General features: G+C 41.9%; 1 protein-coding gene and 1 pseudogene across 1 annotated transcript in view; one reads left to right on the top strand and one right to left on the bottom strand.

The window, feature by feature from the left end:
• Uhrf1bp1l (UHRF1 binding protein 1 like) overlaps positions 1-19,621 on the top strand; it is a 90,953-nt gene that overhangs the window by 27,511 nt on the left and 43,821 nt on the right. Inside the window, exons 3-6 of the mRNA XM_010631405.2 lie at positions 11,948-12,110; positions 13,324-13,362; positions 15,342-15,433; positions 19,262-19,451. Coding sequence (XP_010629707.2) covers positions 11,948-12,110; positions 13,324-13,362; positions 15,342-15,433; positions 19,262-19,451 — 484 coding nt within the window. The remainder of the gene's footprint in view (positions 1-11,947; positions 12,111-13,323; positions 13,363-15,341; positions 15,434-19,261; positions 19,452-19,621) is intronic.
• LOC104867112 lies at positions 4,405-4,810 on the bottom strand (annotated as a pseudogene).

Raw genomic sequence — 19,621 nt, 5'->3', positions numbered from 1 at the left:
TTTTTTTTTTTTTTTTTTTTTGTTAAATGCCTTTTTATCCCGCTATTGAGATCCTCACAGAATTTTTCTTGTCTTGTCTTGTCGTCTTGTCTGTCTGTCTTTACCAGGGATCGAACTCTGGTCCTTGCACTTGGGAGGCAGGTGACAGAACCACTGAGCTAAATCCCTAGCCCAGGATTTTTCTTTTAAAATGGTGAATTATAGTAGTTGATTTTTTTAATGTAAAACCAACTTGCATTCCTTAGTCACTATGTATTACATACAGTTGGTCTCTGTATCTCAAATTGAACACTTTCAATTTGAAAAAATGCACCTGTATTGAAAAGCTACAGTTTTTTTCATTATTCCCTAAACAATATGGTATAACAACTATTTACGTAGCAAGCATTTATGTTTTCAGGGCTTAAGGACACTAGAGATGATTTATTTTATACAGGAGGATGTGTGGGAGGATACTTGTAGGCTGTGTGCAAATACTGTGCTGTTTTATGTCCTTGGTGAGAGTCAGGGAACCGATCCCTTGAGGGATTCCAAGGGAAGACTTACGGTACAGTGGTTCGGAGCTTAGCTCGTGAAGTCAGCTCAGTAGGCTAAGATCACCATGTGAAAAAGAGAGAGTAGAGTGTGTTAGACTGTATGAAACTATTGCTAAGTGAAATTTTTGTGTTTTTTGTGTACAAGTGTGAATTTACTAAATTGTAATGTTTATTTCTTACCTTAGTTCATGTTCAAAATTCTAAAACTTTTTAGCTACTTCACTTTTGAGCCGTCAAATAGTGAGGCAGAGTAGGGCTGGAAAGCAATTAGGCCCGAGAGGAGGAGAAGGCCAGATTACAAGAGGAACCAGTTGAGGTGGAGGGGAAATATGAGGAAGTGAAGGTTTCTGTTGAAAAACCCCATCTGTTTCTCAGAGTTTTTGTTGTTGTTCATTTGGTCTTTTTTCTTTTTCCCAGTACTAGGAGTTGAACTCCAGCACCTTCTAGCTAAGCTAGATCCCCAGCCCCTTTTTAATTTTTTATTTTGAGACAGGGGCTCACTCTGTTGCCCAGGCTGGGCTCGAACATGTGATCCTCCTGCTTTGTTGTCCTGAGTGTCTGGGACTATAGCTGTGGGCCACCTGGCTTCTGTTTTTAGTTTTGTTTAGAGGGATCATTATGGCTGCATAACGAAGTCTGCCAACAAGATGTAATTAGTTGTAGATTATTAACTTAATGTTCCTAGCCAAAGAATTTGGCAGTCTGTCAGATTTTTGGGAAGTCTTTTTCCAAAATAGCCTCTTTTGTATAACTTTAAAGTGTGCTTTTATGGTACATTCCTCATCTAGGAATTTTTTTGAATACTGTCAAGCAGAACTGTTGAATTAATTTGTTACATAAAGATACTGGTTGTTAGGGTCTCTTCATATGTAATGAGAATTTAATCTTTTTAGGAGCACACAGTCTTGATGCTAGCTAGTGATTTCAAATATACTACTTTATTTTAAGAGTTTGAATTGAGTCCATTTCAGGAGAATGAAAAATGATGGAGAAGAATCTTCTGGAGCCTTTTAACTCTAAAATGTTATAGGTCTGTGTTTCTTTCTCTGTCATACTGCATTGTTACTTTGTCAGGTGGACCCTGAAGTAGTATATTAGTTTCAGATTTCTGGAGGAAAGAATTATGATTGAGCAGCCTAGTGCCATTCTAACTTCTTCTTTATTTTTTCTGGTGGCATTGGGGATTGAACTCAGGACTTTGTGCTTGTGATCCTGTGGCGACACTGAGCCCCAACTCATTCTAACTTCTAGATCAGTTAGATGGAATCAAAGAAGTATGTTAAAGATCACCCTAGATATGCACATTTCCTTTGTGATTTTTGATGCTTCCCGGAGAAGAGTGAATCCTTAAAATGTATATTGCCACGCAAGAGGTGTTTGGTCATAATAAGTTAAATAATGAAATTATCATACAATAAAAATAAGACAACATGGAAGAGCTGTTTGTTAATAAGTTAATGAAATTATATTAATGTTAAAATCATTTGGGCAAGGTGGCACAAGACTGTAATAACCTTAGGACTCTGGGAGGCTGAAGCAGGAGGATCGCAAGTTCAAACCCAATCTGGGAGTTTAAGGAGTTAGTGAGATCCTGTCTCAAAAATTTAAAAAGGTGTGGGATATAGATCAGTATAAAGGCACTAGGTTCAGCAGTAGGGGCAGGGGAGGATATGACCAAATCCCAGTGCTAAAATAATTCATTTTGGGGGTGTCCTAAGTCATTTTCTCTGAAGCAGTTGTGGTTAGGTTTTTCTGTGTCTAAATCTGGCAAAATATCATGAACTTCATTGAAGCCCATCCAAGAACTGCAGATTAAGAGTCTCTGCTTTTAGGTTTTTTAAAAGCAATTTAACATTATTTTTTTTTCCCCCTGATACTAGGGACTGAACTCAGGACTTTGTGCTTGTGAGGCAGGCGCGGCATCACTGAACTAAATCCCTGGCCCTACATCCATTGTTACATTTCCTGTAAAATCTAGTTTTTCATGCTGTAGCATAAAATAAATGTAGAATAAGAATGATGGTTTCTAATTGCAACTGTTATTTAAGAAAATATGTTCAAGAAACAAGCAGTTCTTAAGTTTGGAAGAATGGTATTAGGCATGTGACTCTAACAACATGTCCAATAATAAAAACCATAGATAGTTTTTGGGGCAAGATGAATACTTCAAAAAATGTATGCTGATTGAGATTTTAAAATCATGTCTCAAGAGTTAGTTACATGAATGGAGAAACAAGTGCGGCGGAAGGTACATAACCAGGTCAGAACAGCTTAGCTCTAAGGCTCTGTGATTCTATTCCCATGTATTTATTATATTTAACTTGGACATGTTTTATTTCACAAAACTATTTCAAGTTGCTTTGGCAATAAAAGAGCTATATGGACTTTTGTTTTAATGTGATGCAAGCTTAGGTAAATCACGACTAAAATTTATAGTGTCATATCAGTTATAAAATGTACACCTTTCAATAGGGGCCCAGCACTGGGAGGCTGAGTAGCAGAAGTACACAGGTGCGTGCACACATCTTTTGAGATAGAGTCTCACTGAGTCGCTACATCGCCCAGGCTGGGCTCAGACATTGTGATCTTGCTGCCGCAGCCTCCCACCGTGCTGAGATTGCAGTGCAGGTGCAGGTTGCTGTACATGTGGGCTGGCTGGCTTCTTCCCTGTTTCTTTTCTATACTGTACAGCGGCACTGTCGCCCCAGGCCTTTTATTCGACCCCATGTATTTTGGGAGTGTGCCCTGGAAGGGGATATTGGGACCCTGGCATCTTCCTCTCCCTTCCTTCCGCCTGGACACCGTGTGGGGTGCAGTTCTTGCTCTGTTCTCTCTGCCATGATGCACCACCTTGCCAGGGTGCAACCAGGCAAGTGACTGTGGGCTAAAACCTCTGAAACCAAGACACAATAAACCCGTTCTCCGTATAGGTTGATTTGTTCAGGTGCTTTGTCCCTGCAGTGGAGAGCTAACACACTCTGGATCGCAGCTGCAGGGATCGGCTCCCTTTGGACATTTAGGCTGCCTCCTTTTCCTGGGCGTCCTTTTATCCACCCAGGCAAGGCGCTGCTGGTTCCCCTCACGCGCATTCTCCCCATCCTGCCATATCCAGACGTCCTTGTGCTCAAGATGTATTTTAGTCTGTGTCTCTTGCCCGTCGGCCGTTCTCCCTCCCCGCTTCTTTTCTCTTAGGTAGGGCTGCGCCTTTTCGGAAATACAGTTAGGCTCATGTTTCTCTGCTTCAGTTTTAGTTACTTCCCTTCCCATTTCACTGTTTACATATGTAAAGTGTGACTGTTCTTTCCAAGTCAAAGGGCTGTCATTCCTGGCCTCTTCCTCCCCCTCGTTAGGTAAGCACCTTCTCTGTCTTCGGGTTTTTTCATTTGGTTTTGTAATGATAAGCAAATATATGCACAACTTCATATTTTTTTCCTTACATAGAAGTTTCTGTCTTCATTTGTTTGTAAATTGAAATTAACTTAAAGATTTATGAAAATATATTTTCACAAAATTTTACAAATAAAGCAGTGTAGTAAGCCAAATAAAGAAAAGTAGGGGCCGGGGGTTTAGCTCAGCGGTTCCGCCACCTGCTTCACAAATGCAAGGTCTCAAGTTCGATCCCTGGTACCAGAAAAAAAAAACAACAACAACAACAAAGAAAAGTGAAGCTCTCAAATAACTGATTTTTTTTTTTGGTACTGGGTTCCAAACTCGGTCCCTTATGCTTGAGAGGTAGGCGGTGGAACCACTGAGCCAAATCCCAGCCCTTGATTTTTGTGGATTCGTTCTTTCTATTGCCCCTTGTCTTCTTTTCCTTCCTTGTTTGTTTTCTTTTATTTATTTTTTTAATTTTTTTTCGAAGTGAGCCCAAATTTTTATTCATTCATTTCTTGCAGTTGAAGTATTCTTCAATGACATCCTTGGCCTGAGATTCTTTGCCATAGTCCTTAACCACCACACAATTGCAACCAACCACTTTCCCGCCTTCTCCCTGGCCAGGTTTACAGAGCCCCACTCACTCCCCTGGTTTCTTGCTGTCACTGGACGTCCTTAGGTTGCTTTGGTGCTCAGTACACAGGGCCTCCACTAGCTGCGTGCACAGGCTCATCGCAGTCGGACGCAGGCGCACAAAGGTGGGCTTGCGCCGGCCTAAGGCTTTGGCAGCTTGGTGAATCTCGCGTGCTGGGCCTCTTGGATGAGGGCGGCTTTCAGCACCTCTTCTAAGGCAGTACTGAGTCCGTTACACCTCCAGCGGCAATGCCTTCCTCGGCCATGACGGCGGGTTACCGGGAGCGGAATCTTGAACACACCTGGGCCTCCGCCTCCTTACGACTGGATGGCCGCACGGAAAGACTCTTTTTTTCTTTTAAAAAAAATTACAAGTAGACATAATATTGGGGATTAACTTGAATGTTGATAAAAAATGTAAAAAATAGCGTTTAGGATGTTATGTAGACAGTAAATATTTATTTAACTTACTCTTCTGTGGCTGTATTTACAGATCATGTTGATGTTCCCAGTGATAAATTTTAAGAACGGTAGTTTTCTGAGTGCCTTCTAAAAAAATTATTTGGAACTATTTTGTGTTTATTACATTTTATTCTAATTTTTTGAAAACTAATGGTCCATGTGTTCTTTAGTTAAAAGATAGTTGCTGGATATGATGGTTCATGCCTAAAACCTCACTTACTTGGGAGGCTGAGGCAGGAGGATTCAAATTTCAAGCCAGTTTGGTCAATTTAGTAAGCCTCCTTCTGCCTCTGCGCCCCTCCCTTTGGAGATGGAGTCTTGCTTTCTAGTTCAGGCTGGCCCTAAATTTACTGTGCAGCCCAGGCTGGCCTCAAACTCATGACAATCCTCCTGCCTCAGCCTCCTGAGTGCTGGATTACAGGCGTGGGTTACCACACTTGGTTGGATCAGACTCTCTCTTTTTTTAAAAATTGAAGGGGCCATGATGCAATTCAGCACTCCCTGAGTTTAATCGTCAGTACTCCCATAAAGAAAAGTCACTTAACCAGAATCAACCCATTTCTAATTAGTACTGTCCATCTTCACGTAGTTATATAAACTTATTTTTGAGTATAAATTTGAACTTGGTTTTTTTTTTTTTTTTTTGGTGTTTTTTGAGACAGGGTCTCACTGTGTAGTTGAGACTGACCTGGAACTCACAGCGATCCTCCTGCCTCAGCCTCCCGAGTGCTGGGGTTACAGGTGTGCACCACCATGACCCAAACTTGGTTTTAAAGGGTGGAAGAGGCGTAATAAGGTGAACAGCTTCTAACATGGAGCATACTTGAAGGACTGCAAGGGACAGTGCACACCTCAGCCTGACAGACTGTAGAGCCCACAGTGCCATGCGGCAGTAACCCTGCGTCCTCATTAGTCCCGGGCCAGTTGATGTGGGCCTCAGATGTGTTCAGAATTAAACAGATGAATGTGTGAACTGAGAACCTGCTGTGACTTAGTACTATACAGCATGCTGTAGAACAGATGATGGGAAGTAGTAAACCTCTGGGCTGGAGATGTAGCTCAGTGGCGCTGCACCTGCCTGGCAAGTGCAAGGTCCTGAGTTCAATTGCTGGTACCAGGAAAAACAAAAAACAAAAAACAAAAAAAAAACCTGAAAGAAAGTAGTAAACATCTTAATTTTATTTCTTGGAAAATTTTATTCTCAAGGTAAAACATTTTTGTTTTTCAAAGTATAAAGTCAGTGTAAGTGCTAGCAAATGTCTTTCCTTCCATTTCTTTCTCTGTAGACTGGAAAGACCTCTGTACAATTTTTGTTCACAGCTTTAAGTAGTTAAAGCACTGGAATTTTCTGAATTGAGCTTTTTGATCACAACCCAGAGAACTTCTCTAAGGAGTCTGCCCAGCCTTGGGGAGGAGACCCGGTATGTTCAGTCCTAGCCCTACTGAGGTCATGTGCTGTGTGCTGGAGGGCAGTCAGAGACTGGCTGGGGAGAGCTCCTGCAGCCCACTGCCTTCCTGCACCTGTAGGCCGGGCCGATCCGCACCGTGGCACCATGTTAAGGCCGTTTGCTTAGGACTTAGGCTGACCGTGTTCAGCTCCTAACTCCAGCGCTTGGCGTGTCTGCGATCACTTGCTGCATCAGTTTCCCTATTTTAGTGTAGAGACGATATGACTACAATGATTTCACTCCTTAGAGTTATCAGCGTACATTAAGACAGACATGGAAGCTGACACAGGCCACTTAGGAAGTAAGAGAGGTTTATTAGGCTCGTGGTTTTGAAGGCCACATGTGCAGTCCTGCTGCTGTTGGATCGCCTCATGTGAACGGTGGGAGGCAGGGGTTGGGGCGCTGGGATCCAGGCAGTGATGATATCTGAAACCGGGAGGGAGGGAGGGCTGGATCAGAGTTCCAAACCTCCGAGGATTTAAGGACCCCCAGGCCCGCAGCACCTCAGTACTGCCTCCTTGGGATCACGCTTCACAGATGTGGACCTGGACCAGAGCGAGGCCTTGGAGCAGGAGTTTGCTGCTGAAGGGAGGTCACGCACCCAGGGGCTTCAGGATGGCAGAGATGGGAAAGAAGGGCGGTAATTCCAGAAGCTTCCGAGCTGTTGAGCTTGGCGAGCTGCTCTGAAGGGGGAGACTGCATCCGGATAAAACCAGTGGGCTTCCCTCCATGTGGAATCCTGCACCAGCTCCCTGAGAAAAAGCGCTGAATTCTTCATGTGGAATAGGGCCCCTTCCCAAAGATCACTGACTTCTTTCCATGGATCCTGTCCTTTCTGGTATCTGGCATCCTCTTCTTTGATCTGTCAGTGATCTTGTCAGCCTAGGCAGATGCCAGACTTGCTCTTTCCCCCTTCTAGTTTCAGCTTTACGCTTTGCACTCTGGCACCTCCCTGCTTTCCGGTGCACTCACCTCCCACTGCTGCAAGATTCTTCTCCTGCTAGGCCTCCCTGCCTGGCCGAGATCCACGGTCTGTCGTGATACCACGATGATCTCTCCCTGGACTGCTCTCGCTGTTCGCTGTAGGTGCACATAAATCACAATGCTGTCAGAACAAGCAACTATATTTTTTTGGAGGAAAACACAAATAGCTAGTTACACTTTAAATTCATTACCATTGCTTCTGCCAGGCATGGTGCCGTGTGCCTGTAATCCCAGTGCTCCGGAGGCTGGGCAGGAGGATCACCATGAATTTGAGGCCAGCCTGGGCTACATAGTGGGTTCAAGACCAGCCTGAACTGCATAGTGAGACCTTGTCTCACAACAAAAAAACCGTCATCGTTACTTTCACGTCTTAGTACTTCTCCAGTAATTTACTGTTCTAGTCTCTTATTCTTACACCTCTCAATGTGACAGTTTCTCACATTCCTCTCCTTACTTTTTTTCTCCTAGTTGATGACTTTGCTTCCCTGTGCACTGGGAAAAGAGCAGTCAGAGGACCCCTTCATAGACTGGCCATGTGCGTGGCCAGCAGCCCTGCTTTCCGTCTTCCCGGTGATGAACCATCTTGTGCTTTCCAAATCCAATCCCTCCTCTCCTGTACTGTGTCTGCTTCCTGCTACTCACAGATTTTGCTCCCGTACTTGTCTGACCTTCTAGTGCCAGTAATAGTTTTCTCTTCTCTGCATCGCTGTCACCAGCATACAAGCATTGTGAGATTTCTCTCCTCTTTAAGAAAAAATAAATTTGTTTTCTTTCCTACTTTACTCAGTTCCTCCTTAAACTCCTTTGTTAGTCTTTTACATGCCCTTGGCCTCTTAGTGGTCTCTGATCTCAGTCCTTGAGCCCCACTGTATTTCTCTCTAGTGTACTTTTTTTTTGGTAGGGGGATTGAACTGGGGTCCTTATGTTTGAGGGGCAGGCGGTGGCACCACCGTGCTAAGTTGCCAGCCCTCTCTACTGTATTTCACTCCCCTGGTTTCTCCTATCTCGTAACGCTCATGCCATCTTGGTGATCACCGAGTCTGTGTCTGCAGCCGACGCCTCTCCCCTGCCCAGGCGACATCTCTTCTCAAGTATCTAACACACATTTGTTTTATATGTGGGTGGTGGCGGGGACAGTGGTGCCAGTGATTTGGGGAATTGAGCACAGGGCCCAAGGGTCCTAGGCAAGTGCTCTCTCCCCTGGGCTGCACTCCTGCCCTCTGACCGGCATCTCACGAGCAAGCTGTGGACAGCCTGAGTCCGGAACCTGAATTCCAGTCTGCTTCTCCCTGTCTTCTTGACCCCAGTGAAAGAGAGTTGTACCTGCCAGAGAGTTGTACCTGCCAGTTACTCCGAGCACAAGCTGTGCGTCACCCTCGACTTCTGTCTTGCAGTCAGACCCACCTCCTCCTACTGTTCTGCTTTGGTCCCAGGTGACTTCTCTCACCTGGGCCATGGCAGTAGCTTCTTCTGGGACTCCTGGCTCTGTCCAAGTTCTCCTTTCTTATGCCGTTGAAAGAGTGGCCGTTTAAAAATGAAAGTCCTCTTCCAATTTCTCTGGCCGCAGCGGCCTTCCGGTGCTCTGCAGACCTGTCAGTCGTGTTTGCACCTCATGTGTTTGCCTTCTGCTCCTCTGCTTGTAGCTAGCTTCCTCCAGATATTTGTGTAGCCATATCCTTTTGATTTGGCTCGCTTCCTTTAGCTCTTTCTCAAATGTCTTTTTTCTTTTTTGGTACTGGGGATTGAACTCGGGTCCTTGCGCTTGCAAGGCAGGCCACCGAATCGCTGAGCTAAATCCCCGGCCCTCAAATGTCTTTTTTCTAGTAAGACTTTTTTCCTGTCCTCCTTCACTTACACTTACTGTCTTGTTTTATTTTTTCTCTAGTTATCAGAATCTGACTTACCGTATATTTAACTTACTTTTTCATTCGTATCAAGTTCCACAGAGGCAAAGATTTATCTCTTGTTCATTTTAAATCCCCAGTGCCTATTAAATAATAAGTATCAACTAATTTTTAAAATTATTCTCTTGGTACTGGGGATTGAACTCGGGTCCTCGCACTTGCAAGGCAGGCCGCAGCCCCACTGAGCTGACCCTCAGTCCCTAACATGTACTGAATGGATGGATAAATGGTCAAGAGCTTTTAGTGCCCTCTCCACTCCCGCCTCCTGCCTTGAGCTTCGTCTTTCCAGGTTTATTGTCTGCTATCCCGGCTGGTTTGCTGCGTTCTAGATGCTCATCTTTTTTTCCTTTCAGTTGTATTTGTAAAAATCTTATTTGTTTACCTATTTGGCTATTTGGTTTGGTTGTTTACTTACTTGGTTGATTGAGGTGCTAGAGATTAACCTAGGTTCCTCCCTCTGAGCTATATTCTCAGCCCTTTTGATTTTGTATTTTTTTTTTTCCTGGTACTGGGGATCTAACTTGGGACCTAGTTGCTTGTGAGGCAGGTGTGGTGCCACTGAGCTAAATCCCTGGCCTGATTTTTTTTATTTTTATTTTTTTGGTACCAGGGATCAAACTCAGGACCTTGTGCTTTCCAAGCAGGCGGAGGAACCACTGAGATAAATCCCTACCCCTGGCTAAATGCCCCTCCCAGGCCCCTGATTTTATATTTTGAAACTGAGTCTTGCTAAGTTACCCAGTCCCTATTTGTTTTTTGGTTTTTTTTTTTTCTTTTTTTTTTGGAATACATGGTCTTTTTTATTTTTTTTAATTGAGTTTATTGGTACAATCTAGGTATACAATACAGTTAGGTTCATCATTGGGATTCTGTACCTTTACATAATAGGTCTTGGTTCTCATTTTTCCCCCTTGTCCCTGCCCTCCCTTCACCCCCACTCCCCTCCCCATTTACAAACACTTTATTTCCATTTTTTCAGTTTCTCATATTTTTTCCTCTCCCTTATTACCTTTCCCCCACCCTTCCCACTTTCCCTACACCTTTAGCCCTTTACTTCCAACTGAAATACCGAATAGTTTCTTTGGTGCGAAAACTATAATAGTACACAGGATCGCAGTCCCTATTTGATATTGCAGTTTTCTTGCCTCAGCCCCTCCCAGACTGCTAAGATTACAGGTGTGCACCACCATGCCTGGCTTCAGTATTTTATATGATGCTTACTTGTACCTCAGAACTTTCATATCATTTGTTACTTTTTTTGTTTTGTTTTGTTTTTGTTTTTTGAGACAGGGTCTCACTATGTAGTTGAGACTGACCTGGAACTCACTATGTAGCCCAGGCTGGTCTTGAACTCACAGCGATCCTCCTGCCTCAGCCTCCCAAGTGCTGGAATTACAGGAGCACGCCATCACGCCTGGCTCATTTGTTACTTTCTACTGAGAATACTTTCTTTTCTTGCCTAGTTAGCCTCTGTTCATCCTGTTGTCAGCTCCAAAGTCCTTGTTTCAAAGAAGCTCTACATCAGCGCTGCTGTGATAGTCTTAGTCTTGCTAACTTGCGTTTGACTTTCTGTCTAATTCACCTGGAAACTGCACAAGGTGGGGTGGCTGGAGTGTAGTGCTTACCAGCGTTATTCCTGAATAGCCTCGATTACTCACTGGACTCTAAAGCTCTAACATTCTGCCTCAGGAATGCGGCAGGTTATTGAAGATCATCTGTGGTTAGCGTTGGCAGTGTATGGCAGACTTCTTGGTCCTGAATCAAACATGATTAGTGGGGAGGGTAGTGCCGCTTGGTGTCATTTGTCAAGTGTGGGCTGAAAACGAAGTTGGTATTTCTCGGTTGACGTTCTGTGCGAGGATGTGAATCCAGATGGAACCTGCCTCAGGTGTGAGTCAGAGGAGACGTGTGTGGGAACTGATGCTCTCTCGTTGGCACGGGGCCGTGCAGATGTCCCGGTACCTTTGCTTGCTTAAGTATTTAACTTCACTCACTTTTATGTTACCTGCTATTTTGCCTTTTTTAAAAAAAGTTGAAGTGTTTTTACTTTTAAGTCATCATAGAGAATCGTAAGTAGATTCAGGTTCTGTTCTCCGTGACTTCGGCGCTTTTATGAAGCACTTTGTGCTTCCGTTTCCTTAACTCTCGGAGAAAGGATAAATGGCGCTTGTCCACCTAATTCAGGGTTTTTTTTGTGGTGTTTCAAAGAGTCACACAGAAAGCACCAAAGTGGGCTGGTAAGCAGAGTTACATAGTCTTCAACTTTTTAGAACAAAATATATGTTCCAGAATCTATTTCTGGAGCGATCAGAGTTTCTAAAAGCAGCAGGGCTGCCTGATGAGCATCGCTCTCTGGACAGCCGTGACGCCGTCCGTCCGTCCGTCTGTCCGATGCAATCCAGGCGCTGCCCGCCGCCTCGAGCCAAGCCATGCGCTGCGGAAATACGGCCTTCGCTTGTGTGAGAGGTCAGGACGACTGTTCGGTGGTGCCGGCCTTTGTGGCTCTCAGTGCTGCCGGCTCCTGTTAATGCTCGGCGTGTTTGCGCGGCTGCTCCGGGCCACAGTGACTGACGCTGAAATAAATGCAACGTGCGTTCTTTTTCAGATTTACCAAAAATTTGTCTCCTGACAAGATAAATCTGAGTACCCTCAAAGGAGAAGGGGAACTGAAGAATCTGGAGTTGGATGAAGAGGTGCTCCAGAATATGTTGGATTTACCCACATGGCTGGCCATCAACAAAGTGTTCTGTAATAAGGCATCCATTAGGGTAAGGCTCTGTTCCTGTGGAGGGACTTCGTTGTTTTCATTTTTTATTTCATCTCTGTCTTTTGAAATAAATACTGTTTTAGATAATTCTATAAAGAAACATTTTATGAACATAATTTAGGAAAAATCTGCATAAACTGATTATGATTGTTTTGAATGTAATTGAAGTCATGTTAACATTTTAATAATTGGTAGATTTTAGTTTTGTTTAAAATTTAATTTTATTAATCTTTTAAGTAAAATTGTTGATTTGTTAGTAATAAAATAATTGCATCGAACGTTTTATGCGGTTTATTGTCAGACGGGGTACTTATTTCTTAGTGTACACATTATATTTTTATTAGGACCCCTTTAACCCTTTTCCTGATTTATTTCATTGTCACTTTGAGGATTTTTAAGTTGATTTACTCATTATTGTTAAATCTACTTACTGTGAATTATTTTAACTTTGAATCTTAACACATCAAGTTGTACAGTTTTACTCTTAAAGATGGGGCTTAGTTTGAGACCTGCTTAATACAAATACTGCATAGTAGTTTTTTACATAAAATTAAAATTTGGTTTTCTTAAAAAAAAAAAAAAGTAAGGTTTCCTGTTCCTTTGATGCTCATCTTCCATTTTGGTTCAGTCTCCCATAAACTCCGTATCTACAGAGACTTGACAATTTAGTGTTTGAACATTATTTAATTTATTGCCTGTACTTTACATTAATGGCCTTTTGTATGTTTTGAATATCTACAAATGTATTGGTCAGAATTCTAGGATTACACAAATTGCTAGGTGAATAGTGATTGTGTTTGGCTAGGAGTGCTTTTTTATTTTTATGTATTTACTTTTTTTAGTTTTTTGAGACAGGGACTTGCTGTGTAGTTCAGGCTGGCCTTGAACTCACTGTGTATCCCAGACTGCCCTCAAACTTGAGTTATCCTCCTGCCTTGGCCTCCTGAGTGCTGGGATTACAGGCACACATAATACCATGCCTGGCTCTAGGAACTCTTTTAAATTAATATACTAAAATATATTTTAAGGACTTGGAAAAATAACATGCAATTTTTATTTAAACAGTTGATTGAGAAAATACAGCTGTTCAGTTTTGCAATTTAAGAAAAAAATCATCTGATAGAATTTGATGTTTGTCACTAGAGCATCTGTTGATTACTGTCTTATAATTGCTTTTTAATAATTCGTTTTAAAGAAAAAATATTTATTTGTAGATCCCCTGGACAAAACTGAAAACACATCCTATCTGTTTGGTAAGTTCTGAAGCCACTTTAGAAATAAGCCCACATATATGCAAATTATCTCTACTCTTTTGTTTCATGGAAATGCTTTTCTGACCACTAACTTCCTTTTATTTTGGTTGGACTTAGCTTTTTCTGCCCTTATATGAGAAGTTTGAATTTCAAGATAAGGAGAGATTTAAAGTTTTTAGGTCTAGAGCAGTGATGGTGAACCTTTTAGAGCTTTCAGTGATACAAACAGTGCCCTATGGCTCGTGTGCTATAGGTTCGCCACTGCTGGTCTAGAACGTCATGTTCAAAGTGGGTTTAGTTATTTATTTTTTGCGGTTTGTTTTTTTTGGTACTGGGGATTGAACTCAGGTCCTTGAGCTTGCAAGGCAGGCCACTGAACTGCTGAGCTAAATCCCCGGCAAAGTTGGTTTATTTTATTGTGTCTCTTAGCTCTTTTTTTGTTGTTGTTAGTGGGCAAACACGTGCTAGGCAAGCATTTTACCACTCAACTACATCCCCAGCTCTTTTCATTTTTTATTTTGAAACAAGTTACTTGTAATCCTCTGGCTTTAGGCCCCCAAGTGCTGAGATTACAGGGAAAGTAATGCACCACTGTGCCTACCTGTATCATTTAACTCTTTATTGGCATATTATGGAATTGTTTCTTTAATAACATGTGATCTAGACTTTCTGTGTTTTTGCTCTTACTGATACAGTGAATTAAGTACTGTGTTCTTTACTGTACTTCACCCCCCAACCCTAGTACTGAGGATCAAACTCAGGACCTTGTGCTTGCCAGTCAGGCATGGCGCCACTGAGCTACATCTCCGGCCTCTACTTTACTTTTTAAGGAAAACTGAGAAGAATTGATCATTTATTGATTCATTTATTCTGTTTTTGTTTTTGTGGCCACTTTGGAGATTGAACCCAGGGCTGTGAGCATGCTAAACACAAGCTACCCTGAGCCTCTGCCTGTACACAGGTCCATAAATTTTTGTTGAGCACCTGCATTGTACCCTGAGAAAACTTATATATTAATACAGACTGACTGAACGAGTGCATAACTAAAGCTGTGTGATTGTAGATGATAATAAATATATACGTGAAGTAGAGAATAAAGAGTGACTCTAGGTGTGTCAGTGATACCTACCCAAAGACATTGCATCTTTCTTCAAGAAAAAAACTATTGCCCTGAAAAAGGACTTTTCTCCTATGGAAGTGTTTATTTTTTTCGTATTTCTTGCTTCATAATTTTCTTAATTTTATGTCTAATATATCAGGTCTTAGATTAGGATAAGCTTTTTAGGGGTGGTTCAGGATTGTTTATAATTTTTCAATTTATAGTGTAATACTTCGGGCATTAGAGACTACACTTTCATAAAATGTGATGATCTTATCAGCCATTGGATACTTCTGAATGTTTTCCCCATGCTCATAGAATATGCACAACTTTTCCCACATAAATGCATTGAAATAGGGCTGAGTATTTTGTTTTCCTTTCCTTTCTTTTTTTTTTTTTTTTTTTTTTTTTTTTGTGTGTGTGTGTGTGTGTGTGTGTGTGTGTGTCAGGGATTGAACTCAGAACTTTGTGCTTGCCAGGCAGGTTTGGTGCCACTGAGCTAAATCCCTGACTTTGTTTTCCATTTTTTGGCATTTGACTTTAAATTTTAGAGGCACATTTAAAATTACTCTGCTTAGCTGGGTGTGGTGGCTCACGCCTGTAATCCCAGCACTGGGGAGGCTGAGGCAGGAGGATCGCTGCGAGTTCGAGACCAGCCTGGGCTACATAGTGAGTTCCAGGTCAGTCTCAACTACATAGTGAGACTCTGTCTCAAAAATAAATAAATTAATTAATAAAACAAAATAAAATTACTCTGCTTACTTCCTGTGTATTTTGCTCCTGTGAAAAGAATCTTAAATATACTTCCATAATATACAATAAAATGCATGATAAAATAAAATATCCAAGAAATTGTTTATATTCTTAATATTTTTATTAGTCTTTAGATAAAGTGATAATGGAGATGAGTACCTGTGAAGAACCTCGAACCCCTAATGGTCCATCACCAATTGCAACAGCCTCGGGACAAAGGTAAGTGGTTCACAGCATTCTGTGTGGCTATCAGAGGTAGATTTTTTTGTTTGTTTTTGTAAGCTGTTATCTGCAGCAACAGGACATAAAGAAAATTAAATCTTTTAACCGCAGTCTCTTTCAGTTGCTTCTCCCATCAAACATTTTATGTGTTTAGTTGTATACATTGCAAAAGTAGCCAGGTGTGTGATGATGGTGCATGCCTGTAATCCCAGCACTCGGGAAGGCTGAGGCAGGAGGATTGCCATGAGTTGGAGACCAGCCTGGGCTCCATAATGAGTTCAAGTCCAGGCTGAACTACATAGTGAGACCCTGTCTCAAAAAAAAACAACAACACCAAAAAGAAAAGTAGCAGAGATTTTTAGACTTCTTTCATTCATCGTGGTTTCTGTACTGTTAAGTAGTAATGACCAACCAAGTAATGATTAACCACAATTGCAGCAGAAAAGAGACGCAAAAGAGCTTAGGCAGTCTGTAAGTCAGATAATCTCTTAGTTTCTAAATACAGCAGTTCTCTCTTAACTATCGGTTTACTTTCTATGGCTTCAGTTATCTGTGGTCAGCCACGGCTCACAAATTCCAGAATTAAACATTTAATTAATTTTAAATTTCATAATAAGAATAGCATGAAATCTTGCACTGTCCAGCCAGGGATGGGAATCATGCTTTTGTTCAGTGTATCTGTGCTGTATAGGCTACCTGCTCACTCGTCACTTAATAGAGGCTGGGTTATAAGACTGACCATCAGGGTATCACAGTGCTGGGTTCAAGTAAGCGTCACAGAGAGTGGTGAATTGTTAGTCACCATACCTAAGTTGCTTGCCTTTCCATGTTATTTTTGTTTTGTTTTTTGAGACAGGTTCTCACTATGTAGTTGAGACTGACCTGGAACTCGCTATGTAGCCCAGGCTGGTCCTGAACTCACAGTGATCCTCCTGCCTCAGCCTCCCGAGTGCTGGGATTACAGACGTGCGCCACCACACCCAGCTTGCTTGCCTCTCTTAATCTCAAGTAGGCACTGTTTCATCTCACATTATCAAAAAAGAAGGATATATATACACTAGAATAAAATATTTTTCCATTTTAATATTAATACAAGGTGTGATGAAAATATATTTAATTTTAAAAATTAATTACAGTGAAATCCACGTTACTCTCCCTCAAAATGTTTCTCACCTCCAGCACTCATCGTTCTTGCCCTTTCTTAACCCAACCTGGAAGTTCTCTTGTGTGGGTGTCTTCACTTGTGCTGCTGTGTCTGCCTTGATGCCCTGAACTGATTTAAACACATTTGCCTTCTCCCGTCATTTCGCTTTAGGGGAGAGCCAGAGGTGCGCAGTGCCAGATCTGGTGAGTCAGGTGAATAAAGACACGCCGTAACACGTTCACCAGCCTGCCTTTCTGTTGGGTGGCACTGGGCAGCAGCATTTACCATATTTTTGATCACATCTCATATTCACCTTTCTGCTTGTACTTAGTGACATGACCTGGAAGGGCTGGCTGGGCACTGACTTAGTTTCCTCCTCTGAATGGCAGATTGTAACAGTCATTTATTCACTCATTCCTTCATTTTTTTCAATTTTGGCACTGGGTGTTGACGTGTGTGCTGGGCCTGCGCTCTCTGGCTGAGCTGCACACACTCCCAGCCCCATCTATTCTAATGCTGCGTGCATTAAATGTTACACTTCCCGCTGGTGATGTAGCTCTGTGATGGCACGCGCTTGGTAAGGCCCTGGGTTCAGTCCTCAGTCCACACACACCTAATACGGTTGGCTTTTTTCAAAAGAGATTCCACATAGTTATTATAGCAATATTCTTTCCAACTCTAGGAGTATTTCTAGCTTCAGTAATGAGTATTTGTCCTTCGCATCCAAGCAGCTCTGCTGTAGGATGCTGATGAGGTCTTGCTCTTCATTTCTCAGTTTTCTAAACAGTGAGTAACTGGCCGCTTTGCTTTGTAACAAAATTACCCGAGGCGAACAAAAGAATCTGTAAATCACTATACAGATATCATTTCACTAAGGGTTAATAGCCTTTTGCGGCAGGTATTTCTATACATGAAGAAATGGAGGCTCAGAGACTGTCACAGTTTAGCAGTAAATTATTACTCTTAATAACAGTTATACTCTGTAATATTTGTTGCGAGCTGCTAGTCTACCTGGGTTGGCAGCGTATGATGTTAACTGTATATAAAGTGTGACCTTACCTGAAAGCTGAGTTCTATAGCCTGTGTACAACACTCGGGCTGAGGCCAGAGGATCATTTGGGCCCACAAATTTGAAACCAGCCTGGGAAACACAGTTAGACCCCACCACAAAGAGGGGGAAAAAAAGGGAAGGAAAGATAAAAGAGTCTCTGTTGTTTATAAACTCAACAGCAACAACAGAGTGAGTTATCGGGTTTAGAAATTTACGTAATTTATTCATTAGCACAGCAGATGGGAAGAGCAGAGCAGGGGCGGGGCTGTGGCTAAGGGGTCCTGGTGGGCCTCTGAGTTGTGCAGTCTGAAGTCCCAGCAAGAAATCTGGGTAGACAGCAATACAGAAATGATGGGCAGATGGGTGGAGATAATGTGCCCTCTGGGCAAACCTTTTCCGCCCCTGCCTGCCAGTATGTACCGTTAGGTGCTGTAAAGTTCATTCTCGCATTGTGGTCTCTGCTTCCTCCCTCTCTGTGCCTTTGTTCATGTTTTCCCCTGTTGTAAGATTTCTCTTCCTTTTCCCTTCTTCCTGTGAAAAGATGTATGTCTCCCTAGCTATAAGCAGTCTTTTCCTCTCATGAAGAATGCTGTTGAGCCAGGTGTCGTGGTACACTCCTGTTATCCCCTCACTCAGGAGGCTGAGGCAAGAGGATCGCTGTGAGTTCGAGGCCAGCCTGGGCTACATAGTGAGAACTGATCCAGCTTGAACTACAAAGGGAGACCCTGACTCAAAAAAAAAAAAAAAGGGATTATTTTGAGTTCTTTTTAAAGTTTTCGATTACAGATTTCCTCAGGTTACCACAATGTATATTTTTTTCTTCCCTAAATAACTTGTGAGCCCTGTAGTGCTACAGCCAAATTTTGATTTTCTTTGCATCTCAGTATCATTCATGTGGGATAATTAAATATGTATTGAATTAGAGAATGTGAATTTTTTCTGTTTTTAAGTTATGACATATTTCAGTTAAACTTTTTAACCTTCTTTGTGTTAATATTTAGCTTTCTTATTGGCTTTATAGATGTTAATTGATGGAAGTTTTGTTTTTTGTTTTTTGTTTTTTTTTTGTACCGGGGATTGAACTCAGGTCCTTGCACTTGTGAGGCAGTCACCAGAACCACTGAGCTAAATCCCTGGCATTTGTGGAAGTTTTTTGAGGGTAAGCAACTGTGGATATTGATTTAATAAAGACTGAGTTCTAAATTTTTAAAGCTTTTACAGTCTGAGAACTTTTGGGGGGCAGTGCTGGGGATTGAAGCAGGGGTTCCCATGTGCCAGGCAAGTGCTACACCACTAAGTACATCTCCACCTTTTTTATTTTTTTGAGATGAAGCTTCCTGACTGCCCAGGCTTGCCTTGAATTTGCGACCCTGCTGCCTCCGTTCTCTCAGTTGCTAGGATTACAAGTGTGTGCCAACACACCCAACAAGAACACGTTTAAAAATTAGCATATAACCATTCTAGATTATGGTCTCAACAACAAATTTGTACTTTAAAAAAACAAAACTAACAATAAAAGGGTAAAGAAGTTTGTATGTGTGCTTGTGTGAGAATATTAACAACCTTTTCTCTTAATGATTTTTGTTGTTGGCTTTAGTGCATTATATTTTGTTTTGCTTTGTTTTTCCAGTGAATATGGCTTTGCGGAAAAAGTAGTTGAGGGAATTACTGTTTCTGTAAATTCTATTGTCATCAGAATTGGAGCAAAAGCTTTCAATGCGTCCTTTGAACTTTCTCAGCTGCGAATCTATAGTGTCAATGCAAACTGGGAGCATGGAGATTTAAGGTTTACTCGTATTCAAGATCCACAGAGAGGAGAAGTAAAGATTTTTTTTCTTTTTAAAGTTTTAGTGATAAAGACTTTTAAAAGAATTACATTTTATGCCTGGCTGGTTTCACATACTGCTAGATATCTTCATCTTGCCTTATAAATGTGCCTTTCTCTGTGTTATACTTTTTAATTATAAAATGTTTATATATTAATGATTTT

The sequence above is a fragment of the Fukomys damarensis genome, unplaced genomic scaffold (genome assembly GCF_012274545.1).
Source record: "Fukomys damarensis isolate Sample0158 unplaced genomic scaffold, DMR_v1.0_HiC HiC_scaffold_15, whole genome shotgun sequence".
Classification (NCBI taxonomy): Eukaryota; Metazoa; Chordata; class Mammalia; order Rodentia; family Bathyergidae; genus Fukomys; species Fukomys damarensis.
This window is presented reverse-complemented; position numbering and strand designations above follow the sequence as displayed.